The 16,906-nt window shown below is 40.0% G+C and overlaps 3 protein-coding genes across 4 annotated transcripts; 2 read left to right on the top strand and 1 right to left on the bottom strand.

Annotated features, from left to right (window-relative positions):
• Window positions 1–26: 26 nt before the first annotated feature.
• Window positions 27–9,295, top strand: clk2a (CDC-like kinase 2a). 2 transcript variants are annotated; one of them, XM_046057749.1, is made up of 13 exons: window positions 27–271; window positions 1,487–1,680; window positions 1,817–2,108; window positions 3,251–3,341; window positions 4,231–4,297; window positions 4,897–5,013; window positions 5,165–5,331; window positions 5,982–6,076; window positions 6,271–6,400; window positions 7,006–7,088; window positions 7,391–7,470; window positions 7,574–7,664; window positions 7,806–9,295. In XM_046057749.1, exons 2-13 carry the CDS (start codon window positions 1,487–1,489, stop codon window positions 7,992–7,994), a joined length of 1,596 nt encoding a protein of 531 aa, XP_045913705.1. In that variant the 5' UTR covers window positions 27–271; the 3' UTR covers window positions 7,995–9,295. The 2 variants fall into 2 exon arrangements, with proteins under 2 accessions (XP_045913705.1, XP_045913706.1); XM_046057750.1 differs by lacking the exons at window positions 27–271; window positions 1,487–1,680; window positions 3,251–3,341 and having other exon boundaries at window positions 1,974–2,108.
• A 385-nt stretch (window positions 9,296–9,680) lies between these two features.
• On the top strand, window positions 9,681–12,403 carry si:ch211-81a5.8 (uncharacterized protein LOC560648 homolog). The gene is made up of 5 exons (XM_046057752.1): window positions 9,681–9,719; window positions 10,772–10,954; window positions 11,177–11,460; window positions 11,755–11,842; window positions 11,936–12,403. The coding sequence occupies exons 3-5, from the start codon at window positions 11,237–11,239 to the stop codon at window positions 12,077–12,079; spliced, it is 456 nt and encodes a 151-aa protein (XP_045913708.1). The 5' UTR covers window positions 9,681–9,719; window positions 10,772–10,954; window positions 11,177–11,236; the 3' UTR covers window positions 12,080–12,403.
• A 105-nt stretch (window positions 12,404–12,508) lies between these two features.
• dnajc8 (DnaJ (Hsp40) homolog, subfamily C, member 8) lies at window positions 12,509–16,295 on the bottom strand. The gene is made up of 9 exons (XM_046057751.1): window positions 16,142–16,295; window positions 15,453–15,554; window positions 14,729–14,785; window positions 14,539–14,605; window positions 14,244–14,338; window positions 14,057–14,128; window positions 13,670–13,761; window positions 13,433–13,508; window positions 12,509–13,335 (listed from the first exon to the last, which is right to left on the bottom strand). The coding sequence occupies exons 1-9, from the start codon at window positions 16,211–16,213 to the stop codon at window positions 13,213–13,215; spliced, it is 756 nt and encodes a 251-aa protein (XP_045913707.1). The 5' UTR covers window positions 16,214–16,295; the 3' UTR covers window positions 12,509–13,212.
• Window positions 16,296–16,906: the final 611 nt, after the last annotated feature.

Raw genomic sequence — 16,906 nt, 5'->3', positions numbered from 1 at the left:
CTGTTGCAGGCTTATGGTATTGCGCTCATTAGTCGTGTGGTTGTTGTACATACAGGACTGGATTACATTTTGGGCGCAGAGAGGCGTTTGCACTACCAGTCTGAACCAGAACTAGCGGTAGTGTAACGTTACAGGGAAGGCAGAAAAAAAAGCTGGCTGCTTGCTAGCAACAGAACCTTGACCACCGGGCTAGCGAGAAGATATATAAGGAAACTGGAACGCCACCACGGATTTCTTGTGGGACAAACGTACAGGCCTCGCTGCTAAAACGGTAAATGTATAAGAGCAGTTTCGTGCTGTTAAGTAAACCTCCCGAAGGGTTAGTACGACTGCTAGTTATAGTAGCTGTTTAGCTAGCTGATGAACGTAGCTAAGCTAAGATGGCGGCCAACTTATTTACATTAGCTAATGTTGCTAGCAGAGAATGCTGCAGCTATCGGACAGTTAGTGAGCTGGTTCGAGTTTAAAGATATTTTTTATGCAATGGTGTTTGAAAACGGGAAAAGCATTAAGTGATAGTAACATTAACGTTACTTAATGGCTTGCTGCCTACTGAAAACAACCGCGTCAACGGCAATGTTACAAACGCAGGAAGAAAAATATTAGCAACGCTTTTTTAGAAGCGTATTATAAACTCAGAATGGCGTTATGTTTTAAATCTAGCTTGATAACGTTTAACTTACATTAGCATCATCCTATCAGTAGTCGTGTTTTGATAACATTACAGTAATTTATGGATTGTTTACAATCGTTTGAAGCAACACTGAATTACGCTAACGTTATCCCGTGGTGGGTTGTTAATAGTTAAATAGGATCGTGCAACAGGGTTATTAATAAAATGTTTCCCCGTATTTGCATCGCTAATGTTACTCTGTTCACACATTTCCAGACCCGCTTCAACAGTTGTCTGTCTAACTTAGCTCTATTAGCCCTTGACTCGTTTTTGCACAGATTTACAAGCTAACGTTACATGTTTCATCTTGATGTTGAGTGTTGAACTGGGTGTTTGTGGTTGGCTTTATTCAAATGCAGGCCCCGTTCATAAGTACGATTTTTATTATTACCAATCTTGTTTACAAAGCTGATGTCGTCAGCCCCTTTTGATCAGATTAAATAAAAAACATTTGCCTTTTATAAGATAATTTGTATTGAGCAGGGATGTTAAAGTTCACATCTTCACATGCAGTAAGTGGCTTGTGCTAAAATGAGCTTATTCATTTTACTTTGGATCACATTATCCTATTTTTTATTTGTCTCCCTCACCTGCTTCTACTGACTCCCAGAAATCGATTGCCCTCTCTCATGATTGGGAAAATATGAACAGGAGTAACTGTATAAAGTGATCTGCTACATTTAAGTGCAACCCTGTAGTTTGTAATTCAACAAGCTTTTCATGAACTTTAATTGCCATGTTTTGCCACAGGCCCTCATTGTTCATAATTTTTAAATTCTGAATAATGTTTTGTTTGTCCTGATAATCCACTAGATGCCTCACACTAGACGGTACTCGTCTTCGGACAGAGACAGTCGAAGCAGCTATCAAGATCGTTACAGAGACAGAGACAGAGGGCGAAGACACCGGCACAGAAGATCACCTACTTACTCCTCCAGCAGTGACAGAGACCGAGACAGAAGGGGACGGGGACACAGACAGGAAGGAAGCTATGCACGCTCAAGGAGGTATGTTTGTGTGGTTAGTGAGATGGATTTGGTTTGCTAAAAATGGTTTTTATAGTACCAACTCTAAAGATACTTTTTTCTTTAGGTTTGGTTGGTTGTCAGTCATTTCAGTGTATGCTTCTGTGCTCTGATTCAGTCGTAGCTATGACAATCGCTCCACGGAACAACGGCCATTTGACCGAAGATACTGCGAGGGATACAGACGCTTGGATCAGAGCCGAGATCGAGACCGCGACAGAGAAAGGGAGCCACATGGAGCAGCTGAAAGTTACTATCCACGCGACTTCTCCCCAAACATGTACGACTACAGACGTGGCCGCGAGAGGGAGAGGGAGCGCGAACGGGATGAGTCGTATCGGCGGAAAGGCAGCAGGCGTAAGCACAAACGAAGGCGGCGTAGAACCAGGTCCTATAGCCCATCCTCCTCGGTGAGTACAGCCAGACCTGAGATTGTATTTTAACTCTCCTCATCCTCTTTCCTTCCATCTCTGTCTCTTCCACTCAGCTCTTTCTGTCTCTGTCTTTCTCTAACCATTTCTTCCTCACAGCTCCTGGAATTGGTAAGTAGTAAAATCTTTGATTTTTTTTTTTTTTTTTTTGGTTTGTCAGAAGGGCTTTCTTTGATTTTTTTTTCTTTGTTTTTTTTTTTTTTTTGTTTAAGTGGCTTTTGCTTAAATTGGCATTCCTTTTGGAAGAGCATTTTCATTTTTATGCAGATACTTTTTCAGTAGTTCATTAATGATCAACCACTAATTCTTGCTGCTCTTCAGATACACACCCATCACAGCTTTCTTAACTTTTCCTTTTAAAAGCCTGGTTACACCTGGTCACACTTAATTCAGTGTCTGTGGCCCTACCTTTCATACAATTGTATTTTTGCCTGCTGGTTGACAACTTTTTGAAGTTTAGTGCAGATATGAAAAAAAGTGAAAATGTTCTACCAAACAAAACGCAAAATTGAGATTTAAATTAAATGCAGATTTCTGTTAGAATTTATTGACATCTAAAATGTCTTAGATTTGTTAAAATGCATTTTTTGTGTCGGTTATGTTAACCACACGAGTATTTAGTTGTATAAATTTAAGTGAGCAAGGGGTTGAAGTGTATTTTGGGACTATTTTTAAATATTTCCTGCTTGATTACATATGGTCCTCTCATTTTAATTTCCATCTTGTTTAATCTGAAAAGTCAACCTGATAAGTTTTGAATTAGTTATATTACTGTCTGAATTGGTTTTTGCGTTGATGAATGGATATGCCAGTTGCTTCCTTGTTTGTAAGCAGCTGGGGTTTAAAGGTAGAGGGGGGAGAGGAGCAGAGGACAACATGTGATCTTTGACTTGTTCCCTTGCACTATATCCCTATCGTTATATATTTCCTTCACGTGGTGTCATGCGTGAATCGCCCCATGACCACCAAACCTACCTACAACCACAACTACTTCAACACCACCCTCCTTCCTCCTCGTCTACCTGTGCCACCTGACGCCGTGGCTGCGGCTGCCCCTGAAAACCCCCTGTACCCTCCGGTCGTGTCGTGACCTGCTGATGGTGGTTTGGGTGTGAAAACAGCGGAGCAACAGCCGGACGAGGGCACTGAGTGTGAGGGACGACGAGGAAGGGCACCTGATCTGTCGGAGTGGGGACGTCCTGCAAGAGAGATGTACTCACTGCCACTACTCTATCGTAACCCTTCTCCATATGAGTATTAAAGCATAGAGCATTTACATGACATGGGAGTGCCTGATGATGATGCCTTGCTAGAATGCTCTTCGCTCTAGCTGAAATAGCAGGGTGGATTGCAAAAATGTTGAAGATTTTGAGAGGGACTTTAGGTACCTTCTCCTTTTTGTTCTAGGATTTTAAGCCGTGGAGCATTTTCTATGTTTCACGGGTTACTTGACTTTCCTAAACATAGAAACCCATTTGCAGCTGTTTGTCTTTGTCGCGTGTCAGATTAAGAAACTCAGGTACATTTTTAAATCTGTAACTTAAGCTAATTATTTTCCACTGTAAGGGTTTCAGGGATTTTCTGTTTATTTTTTAGTAGACATCTAACATGCACATCACCTATTTAGTCATTTTCTGGCACAATCAGCACACTTATAAACAGTAAATTTATATTAACTCGTTTGTCATTTTCAGGATCATGCATTGTTTTAGTAGAAATACTAATCATTTCCCCTTTTACACATTACCCACGTGTCATTTTGGGAAACAGCAGCCACATCTTGAAAGGATGTGCCTTTTTATTTTTAATAGCTGCAAATTGGTCATCAAATGAAGGGAGCGCTTTACATTTGCCCCCTTATTTTCTTCACATGTATCATAGTGCCATGCAATCAGTTATCATAGATTACCTCAAAGTGTTTCAAGCCTGCCAGATTGAATAGGCAGCCATTTGAAAAGGGGATGGGCGGTAGAAATGATACGCCTGTCTACACTTTTGCATAATGTATTTGTGCTTAAGTCCACATGTCTAATGCTCATGTTCTTTCTTTCCCCGCTCTCCCTCCCTCCCTCCCTCCTTTTCTCTCTGTGTTGTGTTGCAGATGAGATTGTCAGCACCTTGGGGGAAGGCACTTTTGGGAGGGTGATGCAGTGCATTGACCATCGCAGGTTTGTGTTACTTAACATTGGAAAACAAGAGCTGTCAGCCTTTGGGGTGAAATTTTCAAGACTCCATAGAGAATACCTGCTCACTGAGCTTGATTTAAAAAATATTTTTTTATTGGAAACAAGCATGTTGGTGTTGTACCTCTCAGGGGTTAGACTTAAGATAAATGACATTAGGATATGAGTATTCAAAGGTGCTGTTTTTTTCTGCTGCATTTGTTGGTGGCATGGTGCAATTTACTGCAGGCGTATTAGCCCTGCTGTATCTTACCCTTGTTTGACTGTGGCCCCCCCCTCTAAGTTAAGATTCAATAAGGAAGATGTATTGTCTTGTGACAGTGCTAGAATTGTACATCCAAGCAAGTAACTTTTCATAGTCAGGGCCTTAAGAAAATGACACTTCCAGATTTTTTGCTTATTGCAAGGAGTGAATTCTCATTTATCCCATATGTAAAGTTAAATCATGTCACTTTTGTTCAGTCGTACCCTTGGAACCTGAGAACTGCATCAACTTCTTGATGTAAGGTTTACATACAAATGTAATACATTTTTTTTGTGTTTCATTAACTCTGTTTTTGGCTTCATATTATCTTGTTCTACAGGGGAGGAGCCCGTGTTGCACTGAAAATTATTAAGAATGTGGAGAAGTACAAAGAAGCAGCTCGCCTGGAGATCAATGTATTAGAGAAGATCAATGAAAAGGACCCTGATAACAAATTGTAAGTTCAGACTGAGTATTGTGGTACTGCAATTGAATTACCCATAACATTCACAAGTTAAGACATGCTGTGTTATGATGTTGATACAAGTAAAGTAGTATTAGAATACATTAACCAGTACATGACTCCTGTATCCTGTTTTTTCTTGCAGCCTGTGTGTACAGATGTATGACTGGTTTGACTACCATGGTCACATGTGTATCTCCTTTGAGCTGCTAGCTCTCAGTACTTTCGACTTTCTAAAAGAAAACAACTACCTGCCCTACTCAATTGGTCAGGTCAGACACATGGCCTACCAAATCTGTCTCGCAGTGAAGTGTAAGTTTATTTTTATTTTTTAAGTCCTCAGTTTGATTGTAGTACATAAGAAACTTCTATAATTAGGAGAATTAAAAATGCAACTAAAGGAACATTCAGCATGATCGGTGTAGAATTTGAACTTTTCTGTAATAAAGTTTTTTTTTTTTCATAATGTTTCTAAAGGAAGTGTAGTTTTCCAACAAACACACCCTCACCCAGTGATGTTTCGTGTCTTTGAGTGGCTTGACTGAAAGTCTCTGTTTGTGTTAGACAGCCTGTAGCCACATGAGGGCATTATAGCGCCAAAGGTCAGGCGGAGAAGTGCGTCTATTAACTAGCTTCTCAGCAGTAAAATAAGGCTGCAAATAAATATAATTCCTGCCCCAAATGTCAGTATTTGTCTGAATTTTGTGGATTTTTACTATTCAGATGTTTTTTCACGTTTTCACTTAGACATCTATACTACTATTATTATTATTATTATTATTATTATTATTATTATTATTATAATCATCATCATTATACATTGTAGCATGTGTCATCTAATCTGTAAGGAATGAAGGTCAGCACACTGCTTGATTAGAAAGCGGTGTGTGTAAAGTAGCTATAAGCCCATTTACTGGCAAAAGTGAATACTTAATTACCGTTAAACTTGTTTTTCTCCATAGTTCTCCATGACAATAAGCTGACACACACAGACCTAAAGCCTGAGAATATCCTATTTGTCAACTCAGACTTCACAATGTCCTTCAATGTAGAAAAGGTAAGATGCAGTACAAGGCAAAGGGAAAAAGGATAAACGTTTATTTTGTAACTGACTTTCTAAACTAAAGTCTACAAACAAAATATGCTGTCTGTAGACTTAACTGGCAAATCACTTACAAAACTGATTTATTTTTTTTCTCCCAGAAGTTCATCAAAGCTCAACAGTTCTGAGACTCTTATATTTTCTTTCAGAAGCGAGAAGAGCGGACAGTTAAGAGCACAGCAGTACGTGTGGTGGACTTCGGCAGTGCTACTTTTGACCACGAGCACCACAGCACCATTGTGTCCACGCGGCATTACCGTGCCCCTGAGGTCATACTAGGTGAGGATGTCTGTAGGCTCTTAGCCATAAATTCATTGAAAACACTGCTTCTCAGAAAGGATTATATGATTATGAAGAGTTCTTAGAAATAAGGTCCAGACATTCATCAGGCAAATCACTTTGGAGATGAACATGTGTGTCTTTTCAGTTGGCAGCCTTGACAAGTTTCTTAAAGAAAGAGGCTGCTTTCTACAAGTTGTAACAGGAATAGCTCAGCATCCCAACCCTGACTCCTCTGTTAGGCAGTTTAAGGTGCCTTGTTGTGCAGGAGATAGGGTGATATGTCTCCCCTTTGGATTCAGGACAGTTCACGTAAATCATACATACTGGTATACATATTAACACAATACTGCTACTGCAAGTCACTGTCAGGGAGCAGTGGGTGTCAAGATCAATGAGGACACTAGTTTTATTATATAAATTGCCCTCTAGGTTGTTATCTTATTTTTTTTGTTTGTTTTGGAAGCATCTGGTATTTATGCATAAACTGGATGGCTCTATGTAGTTAAAATACTGGGTCATTTTAATTACTTTGTGTGATGTCAGCAAGTATTAACCCCGGCTCTTAAGTGTTTAAATTTATTTGATGTGTTTTTGTCTTTCAGAGCTGGGCTGGAGCCATCCCTGTGACGTGTGGAGCATTGGCTGTATCCTGTTTGAGTACTACCTGGGCTTCACCTTGTTTCAGGTACAGTCGTGCGCTACTGCTGCCACCAGGCTGCAGCCAACACTTTACTTGATTTCCTTCTATGATACTGATAAATTGATTATTTGGCCAATATTTTACAAAACAGTGAAACATCCTTGGCACCTGTCAGTCTTGTAGAAATTAAGCCTTGGTGTCATTTCTGAGCTCTGACTCTCTGGCACTGTATATAGCAGCAGAACCAGCAGTAGTTAAACCCTGTTTGTCTTCTGAATTAGTCTCTTCCTTTCTGTCTGTTCCTCTTTCCTTCTAAGTCATGGTTGTCTGACTCTCACTTCTTTCAGACTCATGACAACAGGGAGCATTTGGCCATGATGGAGAGAATCCTGGGACCAGTGCCCTCTAGGATGATCCGTAAGACGAGGTGACAGAACACACAAACACACCAAAGTGATAATGATTACAGCGTTATATATATATATATATATAAAACAACACTGCTTAAAATGATCTTCGTACCTTCTCAGGAAGCAGAAGTATTTCTATCGTGGCCGTCTGGATTGGGACGAGAGCTCCTCAGCGGGGAAATACGTCAGAGAAAACTGCAAACCCTTACGGGTAAGACGGAGTGGAAATAAAGAAATTTGTTGATTAGCAGGGCTGAAAAGTGCAAACAGTGCATTTTTTGTTTTGTACTGCAGTTCTTCTCTTGACAGTCTCTCAGCATTTCTCTTTATCTCTGTCTTGTTCCCCTGTCAGCGGTACTTGCTGTCGGAGGCGGAGGAGCACCACCAGCTATTTGACCTAATTGAAAGCATGTTGGAGTACGAGCCCTCCAAGAGGCTCGTGCTGGCCGACTCCCTCAAACACCCTTTCTTTGAGAACGGGGGGATCGGCGAGGCAGCGGGCAGCAAGAACTGGGAGGGTAACCGGGACATCAGCCGGTGACCCACAAGCCTCTAAAGACTGAATGACAGAGGAAATCACGTCTTTTTATATGTGAAGCAGGTGAACTGTTGAATCAGTGGGGACTTCGGATGTTCTGTCGTTTGTCATTAAAGCATGGACACCTTAACTTCTCGCTCCACCCTGCCCCTCTGACATCCACCCCTGCAGTCACAAGAGGCATGTTTTCGTAGCAGAGAGACCAAAATAACCCACGAAAGACTGGAAAAGAGTCAAAATGAATCTTTTCTAGCGGCCACAGCCTCAAAAGTAGCCCTCTATGCAGCTCCTGTCTTCCTTTTGACTTCTGAACCAACCACCTTCTGTCCGTCCCGTCTATTATTTTCATCAGCATGTAAAGAAAATAATTCACCTTTCTAAGGTAATAAGCACTACAAAATTATACAATAATTGAGTTTTGGGGAATAAATGTCTTCCTTTTAGGAAGTCTAATGAAAGGGGAAAAGGAGATAGAGCTGTATGTGCAGCGCAAGTCCTCACCTACATAATTCTAAACATGGCAACATAAAAGATATTCAGTTATGCTAACATCAAATAATTCAGTTCGAACGTCTTATTTCCATTTTATCTCTAGCAGAGACACATAACTCAAGTTTTTGTTTATGTTAAGTGAGCACTTGCATTGCATCAGTTTCTTTTTTACATATTAAAGGGTTATCTCTGATATGGAGACTCTTGCCCCTTATCTCTGGTGGTTAGGCCTGTTCGCCAATGAGATGATAATTGAGATGGACACTCTATATACACACACACACACACACAGGCCTCTGTGGCCTGTCTCATTGATGGATATATGTTTGTTACGTTATGCAGTGTTTTCTGAGTGAGTGTGTGTGTGTGTGTGTGTGTGTAGGGGTGAGATGGCGTGGGTGACACGTTCCTGTTAATGTTTTGCTCAGTGGCTTAGTAGTTCAGCATTAGTCGTGGGAACATTCTCACATAACTTTTAAACACAAAACATGAACTGCCTTTTCCATGTGTGACGTGGTCAGACCTGAAGTCTCTCCATTGAGGTTAAGCACACAGCTCCTGGTGGCAGCCCACGAGCCATCCACAACTCCTGGCGGTGACAGTATTTATTTTGAGTTCCAATAGGTCATAGACCCCCCACCCCCCACCTGTACATGACTTGTGTTTTTTGTATGAAATTAAAGCGTATAAACCTGTATATATGTATGATTGTGTAGAATTAAAGTTAAGTCCTCCTTGCCAAAGGCTTATGGTGCTCTCAGTATCAGTTCGGGCCTCTGGTAGCTAAAGGGAGGCATTCTGTCTTTAAATACCGTCACTGTGTCTGAGTCTGTCTCTTACCTCACGTCTAATACCACTGCTGGATGAAAACATCCAAGGTGTGTCTGAAATGCGGATATGAAGGTCGAACATTGAGTCTACAAATGAACTCATTATTTGTTAACCCTTCATTGTGTTTCTAGAAAGTTGCATAGCAATACAGACCAGCATACCATTAGGTGTAGAGATCCACATGTTCATTTTTGTTTCAGTTGTAATTGTGAAACTACTTCTGACTTTGTTAAGTCTTGGCAGTCGCATGTGCAGGTGTGGGATGCTTCCTATTACCCTTCATTTTTTTTCTTGTTCATTTCTTATGGAAGCTAATCCCTCTTTCATTTCCTTCCAAAACCTAAGCTCAGCTGTCAATGTGTCAAGACAGGAAGAGAGGAACACATGGAAGATCAGCTGCGACAGGTGCTTTGTCACGTAAGCTTCCCAATCTGTTGATAACGTGTCAGTCTACCTTTGCTATATTAACCTCATTCTTTCTCCCTTCACTTTGACATGTGAATGAATTGATTATTCTGCTAGGGTGCTCTACAGCAATAACAACAGCTGTTTGTGAGGCATATAGATCAGATATAAGGGAATGACCTTGCTACACTACAAGACTCAATACTTATTGTATAGGGCCCCTACCACCTAGTTAAAATTGTGCTTAAATAGGCACACAGAAATGCTGGGACCATTTGGGCCGTGGGTGTTACTGGCCCGGGTCACTTAAGTCAGTTGCCCACTTTGCTTGGTCGGTAAGTCAACCTTGGTCCCATTCTGTAAGATGGTTAGAGAAGTATAGAATGAGTATGACAGAGTATGAATAAAAAAGGTTGCAGTTTGACATTCCAGATCAGAAAATGCCAGTGCTTACAACTGAAGATGTAAATTTGCAAGTATAGAACTGAAGTCAGTAATACTGGAATTATTAATTATAGTAAGTAAGTTATTAAGTAAGTACAGTTTTTTTTATTTATTTATTTAATAACAGCGTTCAGAGGCATCCTCACCAAGTGATTTATAGAAGCGTGGATGGATTTGGGGGAGCTTCTCTCTAGACCTGGTTTCAGTTCTGAGTTCACAGAGTGAATGATTCATTGAATGAAATGAGTCATTCAACTTTGTGACTCAGGTGCTTAATACCTCCAGTCAATGAAGCTGTCTTTGGGGACAAGGAAGAAATCCTGTCTGCATCATGGAATCTTTCTGTCTTTCCACAGTCCATCTGTCTGGCTTCCTGTCTGACAAACTGTACCACCAAATGATCTCATCTGCTGTAACTGTACAGGTGTTCCCTACTGAAATTTAAAATTACTCTTGAACTAATTACAGTCACCCTATTAAAGGTCAAACCCCCAACTGTAAACATATGATATTTCAGTGGTCAAATGGAAACAAGCAGCTGTTTTGCTGTGTTGGTCTATGTTGAACTGCTCTGTTGTTAATGAGATAAACGACTTTTGCGTCTTCAGCTAATCCTGTTTGAGGATCAGCGAGGTAATCAGTCAAATCCCCATAAGAGCAGTTAGTGACAAAGCAGCGGTGTATACAGGTACACAAACTGAAGTACTGGGAGCAATGCAACGAGCGGACTTTACAACTTTTACAAATGATACCATCGGGTGATCGTGTCTACAAGAGATAAATAGTTGCAGGTGAGTCCCATTGTTTCTCTAAAGTGTGTACGGTATATTCTATTTATTTGCACTTTTAACATGTGACAGAACAGGAATTTAAGGTGTTATAGGTAGATAATGTTTAGATACTTGTTCTTGACATTTTAAAAAGAGATGAAGGCAACAATACAAGCTGATAGTATTAGGTGTAATTAAAAAGAAAGGCATCAACACTGGATTATACACTGATGTCTGTCACAGTGCCTGGGAAACACCACCTCATAACACCGCAGTCAACACCAGCACCAGACAACTCTTGAAATGGATTCCCTCATGTCGCTGGGCGCGCCCCTGAAGCAGTTCACCAGCTGTGTGTCAGGGAAAAATGCCCCCACCAAGAGAGGGGCCGAGAGGAGCCAGTCTGTCCGCAGAAACAGCTTCACCCGCAGAAAGAGCGTCAGTAGGAGGAGAAGCCTTCCCTGCAGCAGCCAGAAAGTCCCGGACTCCTGGCTCAGAATGTACCAAGATGAACTGAAGAGAGAAAGGTAGGCTCGCAACGTCTGATCCAAACATATCCATCATCTGATCCGTGATCAGCACTAAAACACACATTCTAGTCTCTTATAGTGTTATTTTGTCATCCAATGATAAATGCTTCAGATTTTGTTTATACTTTTCTGACACTTAAAAAAAAATAAAGTATTCAGTTGCAGTATTGTTATCCAGCTGAGACTCTTGGCCAGACATACCTGGCTTAATGAGGATCAGGCTGTTCCTCACATGAATAAGCTGCTTGCCCATGTGCTGTGCCTAATGTTGCTCTGTGGTGTTTGCCAAAGGAAGCGACAGCAGGCCATACTGGCCAAGAAGAACGCAGAGAGGACGGTCAGAAAAACTCACTTCAGGAGCCACCACTGCCTAAAGAGGGTAAGCGAGCAGTTAAATCAAAGTAACAACAAAAGATTAATTTGCTTGTCAGTACACAAATGTGACTATCCTCACATTGTCTTCCACATGCAGCAGAAAACTGCTGCCAGGAAACCAGCCCCAGCAAAGGACGATTCCTTCTTCGGTGCCTTCCAAGGCCTCAGTCTGGACGGACTGATGGGAGGTAGTAATGGATCTGCTGGTGCTGGTTCTGGAGATCAGTGCAAAGTCATGTGACACCAAACATTTAAGGACAATGAGACTGTTTAAATGATCCTCATACTCAAGAGACGTGAATGACAAAGGGCTCGTGGAGGAAAGGTGACTTGAGATGAAAATGAAACTGAGCCTCACTTCTTTATAACCCAAAAAAAGGGGGCAACATAAACTTATTTGGATTACACTCAATTTGTTTAGATGTTTTCTTTTTAGAAAAGTTAATATTGCTTGTACATGATGGTTGTTTTGCAAATTGTACTCCCAATTTTGCGTTGCTACCTGTCTGCTAGATGAGCTGAATTGTTTTTGTGAAATATAAAGGTTATAATACTGAGATCTTTACTGACATGTTGTCCTTGAATTACTATGCAGGTGCTCACACTCCTGAGCTGGGTTCATTTTGTGGAATCCTGAACAACATAGGAAATTATGTGCAACAAACACCTGTCGGGTATTTGGTGTCTTTATTGACAGTAATTTAATGAATACATTTAAGACATGCAGAACTAAGGTTGTTATGTCATGAACTGGCTCACGGTTCAGACAAAGGAGGGGAAAATGCAAAATGTGCATTTCTACTGCAGACTTAAATCAAAATGCTGAAGATTTCTGCGAACTGAAATATTTTGCTGTTGTGCTCCGATATGAGCATATTTCAAGGTGCTGTGTAAATCCAGTCAGTATTTTATGAAGGGATCTATAATTGCAACCAGATCCTCAAAAACAATGCCACATACCTCTAGATATCACCAAACCTAGCGATTAAACTTTTCTGTAAAGTTTAGACTCAGCTTTGTAGACCACTGTAAGGTAGGCTTGTTAAGACCAAGCTTTATTTAGTTAAAAAAAAATAAAGAACAGAAATCAAATATAATGACAAACCACATGTATCTCGTCAGTTACAGAAGTGGAAGATGCATCATTTTCTCTTTCTTACATGAGGCAGGTATGATCTCGGGGTCCAGATCACAAATATGTACATTAGAAAACCAAGTACAAAACTATGTTGGTCAGGGTGAGGAAGTTGTCGGACGATGTAGTATCCCGGTGACGACTACACAGCTGACTGCAGATGACGAGGTGAGGACATACAGAACTGTTTTTTTTTTTATACCAGTGAGTTTAATCTAATAAAGTTCCATTTTACAGCATCATTCTCTCTGTTCCATCTTGACTTTCGGGGGCTTGAGGAACGACCTGTTCTTTTTCTCCTTGCTCTTCTTGCCTTTGGCCTGGAAGGTCCTCCAACTGTCCACACGCCCATCTCTTGTTTCCTGACGAATAAAAATTCATCATTTAAGAAATGCCAAAAGCAAGAGCATTATGGGTTTTTTTTTGTAAGTAGGTAACCAGAGTCATGGGTGAACACACCTCAAAGTTTTTCTGCCATTCTCTCTCTCGCTTTGCTTTCTCTGCTGCCTCGATTTCTTCCTCTCTTGCCCTTTTCCTAGTTAATTGAGAAAAATCAATGACATTCTGATTGAATGCTGTTTGATCAGATATTAGAATCACCATTTACACAATGTGTACATTTGAATAAAAAAGGAGTGAAGGCAGGTAAACAAGTGTTACAGTTAAGTGGTTGTGAATATACTGTGTGTCATTTACCTTTCATGCATGTCCTTTGCTTCCCTTTCCTTCCTCTTGATTTCAAGCTCTGCAAACAGCTTCATGGTCTGTTTGTAAACTGCTTGCCTGAACTGGAAAAATAAAAATCATGTATAACCCATATATGGTAATGGACATGACAAATACTTGCTATATTAACATTTTTAAATACCTATTTGTCTAAAATAATCAAACTGAAGATGTTTGGGTGATTTATAAAATAAAAAGACATCACAAATATTGTATTAAGAAAATGTTTGAAAAGCCACAGTACATTTTCACTTTCAAATGTTTTAGTCTTTTTTTTACAATTACCTTACAATGTAATTTTGAGTATTAAGTATTTTCAGCACTCTGCAAGTATGTATTTCTGTAACTTTGACTTACCAATTCAGGGTCGTCCTCCTCCACATCCAATGGTTTCCCTTCCTTCTTCAACTGTTTCTTCTTCTCCTTTACCTGTTGGAAGTGCAGAATGGCAGAAAATAAAAGTGTGACCAAAAAATTTAGATCAGGAGGGATGAGTAACATGTCTAGAATGTTTGAAAGCTATGGTAATGTGTTGAACACTCACCATATGCTCCACATATTCCTTTCCTGCATGGATCACATCTAAGGCTCTCTTCTTCTGTTCCGGGTCCAGTAAGAGTTTGTATGCCTTGTCCACAGCTAGAACATGGCGAGACATTCAGGTGAAATGAAACTTGTACATGTTTCTTTTTCATCTAATGAAAAGGTAGAAGTCGAATGTATTATTTTACTGTGCTCGTTAATATCATAAGAAACCACAAACTGGGCAACATGGTGTCAGTTCACAAGTTTAATGACAGCGTATACACCATACATACTCAGGGATGTAAGGAATTTACCTTCAAAGGCTTTCTGTGCTCTGTCTGGATCATCCTGATTTTTGTCTGGATGGACCAAAATGGACAACTGCACAGTTAGAGAGATCAAATATTAGAAATAAAGAAACAAAAAGCATCATGGCACTATAACATCTGCATGCAAGTCATGTCATCACAGAGAAGACCACAACAAGTTTGTTGTATTGCTCACCGCCCGAAATCTTTTCTTCAATTCGTTATCCGTTGCATCTGGATCAATCTGCAGGACCTAAATGATGTGAACATTGTTCGGTTTATTCTACATACATATCTTAACTGAGGAGTCAAATATGAGATACTTTGCTAAAATCCAATTGTAATGATAGTAATGGTGGCAACATCATCATGCTCTGACCAAGGCTTCACATCAGCAGAATGGTTGTAAATAAAATTCAATCACAAGAGCAACACATGAAATAATAATGGTACCTCCCATTTTTCTCTTATTTATTTTTTGGGGGAAATACAGACAGTGGCAACATTATGTAAGAGAAAACACTAGTACTGAAATTAGAAGTTCTGACCAATTAAATCAGAAATTTGATTTCAATTTCACTTAATTTTATTTTATAACATGGATCAATCATTTTAGTAATTTATTCAGTAAAGATAACAAACACTTTCATAGCTTCTAAGCAGGGTAGCCAAATGATTAGTGAATGTTCAGAGTGTAGCAGCCACTCAATAGATTACCATTGTTTTGTTTTTTTTGGCTGGTGAGCGAAGTAAATCTACCAGCGATTTGCATATTTTACCAGCATTTCGCTGGTGCCTGCTTCCAAGATGCGGGGCTCGTTTTTTACTAATGTCACATCATTATGAATCAATACTTATATTTTTCTTTACATTAATTAACTGACAAAATAACTAATACATATATTAATAATTAAACTTACCTCAAAGGGATTGAGATTAAAGTAGGATGCGCCAGGCCTGAGCAGTCTGTCAATCTGCTGCTTGGAGGTTAACACGGAGTCTCTCTTCTCAATCTGCTTCACCTGTCAAAAACATATAACGAAAACATTCAAAATACAACCAAATTCAAACTGCAGCTTTCTGGTGATGTTCTTAATATGAGTTACTTTCTTCTGCTAATGTCTAAGTACAGCTAGCATTCAGGAGTGAAAAGCGATAAAACAAAGGTTGCTGTGCATGTTCTCAGGGAGCCTGACCTCATTCGTTTGATAATCATGTGTTGTGACCTTTTTTATTATACTGTCTGTGCTTGTGACTGGTCAAAACGCAACGTTAGTTACACTGCGACTCATAAAGCTGATAGATAGAAGGCTAACAGCACCTGCCTCGACAATAATTAATGTTTATCCAACTGGGATTTAGTTTAAGTGACTTGTGGTTGTTGAGAATAGGAAACTGAAAGTTGGTGGTGTCCTGATAAAACTGGGAAGACTGAGCTGCTCACAAAACATCTCAGTAACGCGTTAGCTTCTTATCATTAGCCGATGCTCATGTATGCAAGGCCTCATAGGTGATAAACACGATAATCGTTAAGTGACCGACTTCAGCCGATGTACGGAGAGAGGCCGACACTTTCAAAACACATAAAGTCTCATGAGTTTTATCGTACCTCCGAGATAAAAGTTTGAAATAATTCATCCGACATATTCTCAGAAGAAGGTTCTCCTCCGGCGGCCGCCATCTTCCCCCTGGTTTACATGTGACGTAGTAGCATCACGTGACCATGCATTGCATACATAGTACAAATAGCTCAAGTTCAATCTGCGCGTGCTCCGTATGTAACGAAAGTATATCTTTATGAATTAATTTACTTTAAAAATGTGCAATTATCGATTTAACATGGAATAAATAAATAAAAAACACGGTTATGTCAGAAGGGCTATAAAATATGAAAAATCTATCTAATAGCGATACCAAAATTCAAACTGCTAAATATCTATCCTAAAGGACGGAGAATCAGGGCCTTGTAATGTCTCTTAAAAACGTAGCTTGCCTTATTTTGAAAAACCAGGAAATAAAGGATAAACGTCCGTTTCGACATTGGGCACGGTTCATGCGATTTACGTTTCAAATTAGGCTATTAAATACAGGAAAACGCAGGATTTTGTGTGTTATCACGCACAAAAAGACTGCACTTGTTATGTCATTAAAATTTAACCAAGTGTTATTGTCTACATCCACATATTTCATCCTGAGAATACCCAGAAGAACCGAGCTGTACATTGTTTTGTTTTTTTTCCTGGCATGATTACAACTATGAGCAGCAGCATCTAGTAACCAGCTGCTATATGTCTGTACTGTGCCGTGCATGCAACCAAAGCTCCTTCGACGACTTACTCTAGCAATATTAATGACCTTACGGCTCAGCTGCTTA

Source organism: Micropterus dolomieu, linkage group LG09 (assembly GCF_021292245.1).
Source record: "Micropterus dolomieu isolate WLL.071019.BEF.003 ecotype Adirondacks linkage group LG09, ASM2129224v1, whole genome shotgun sequence".
Lineage (NCBI taxonomy): Eukaryota > Metazoa > Chordata > Actinopteri > Centrarchiformes > Centrarchidae > Micropterus > Micropterus dolomieu.
This window is presented reverse-complemented; position numbering and strand designations above follow the sequence as displayed.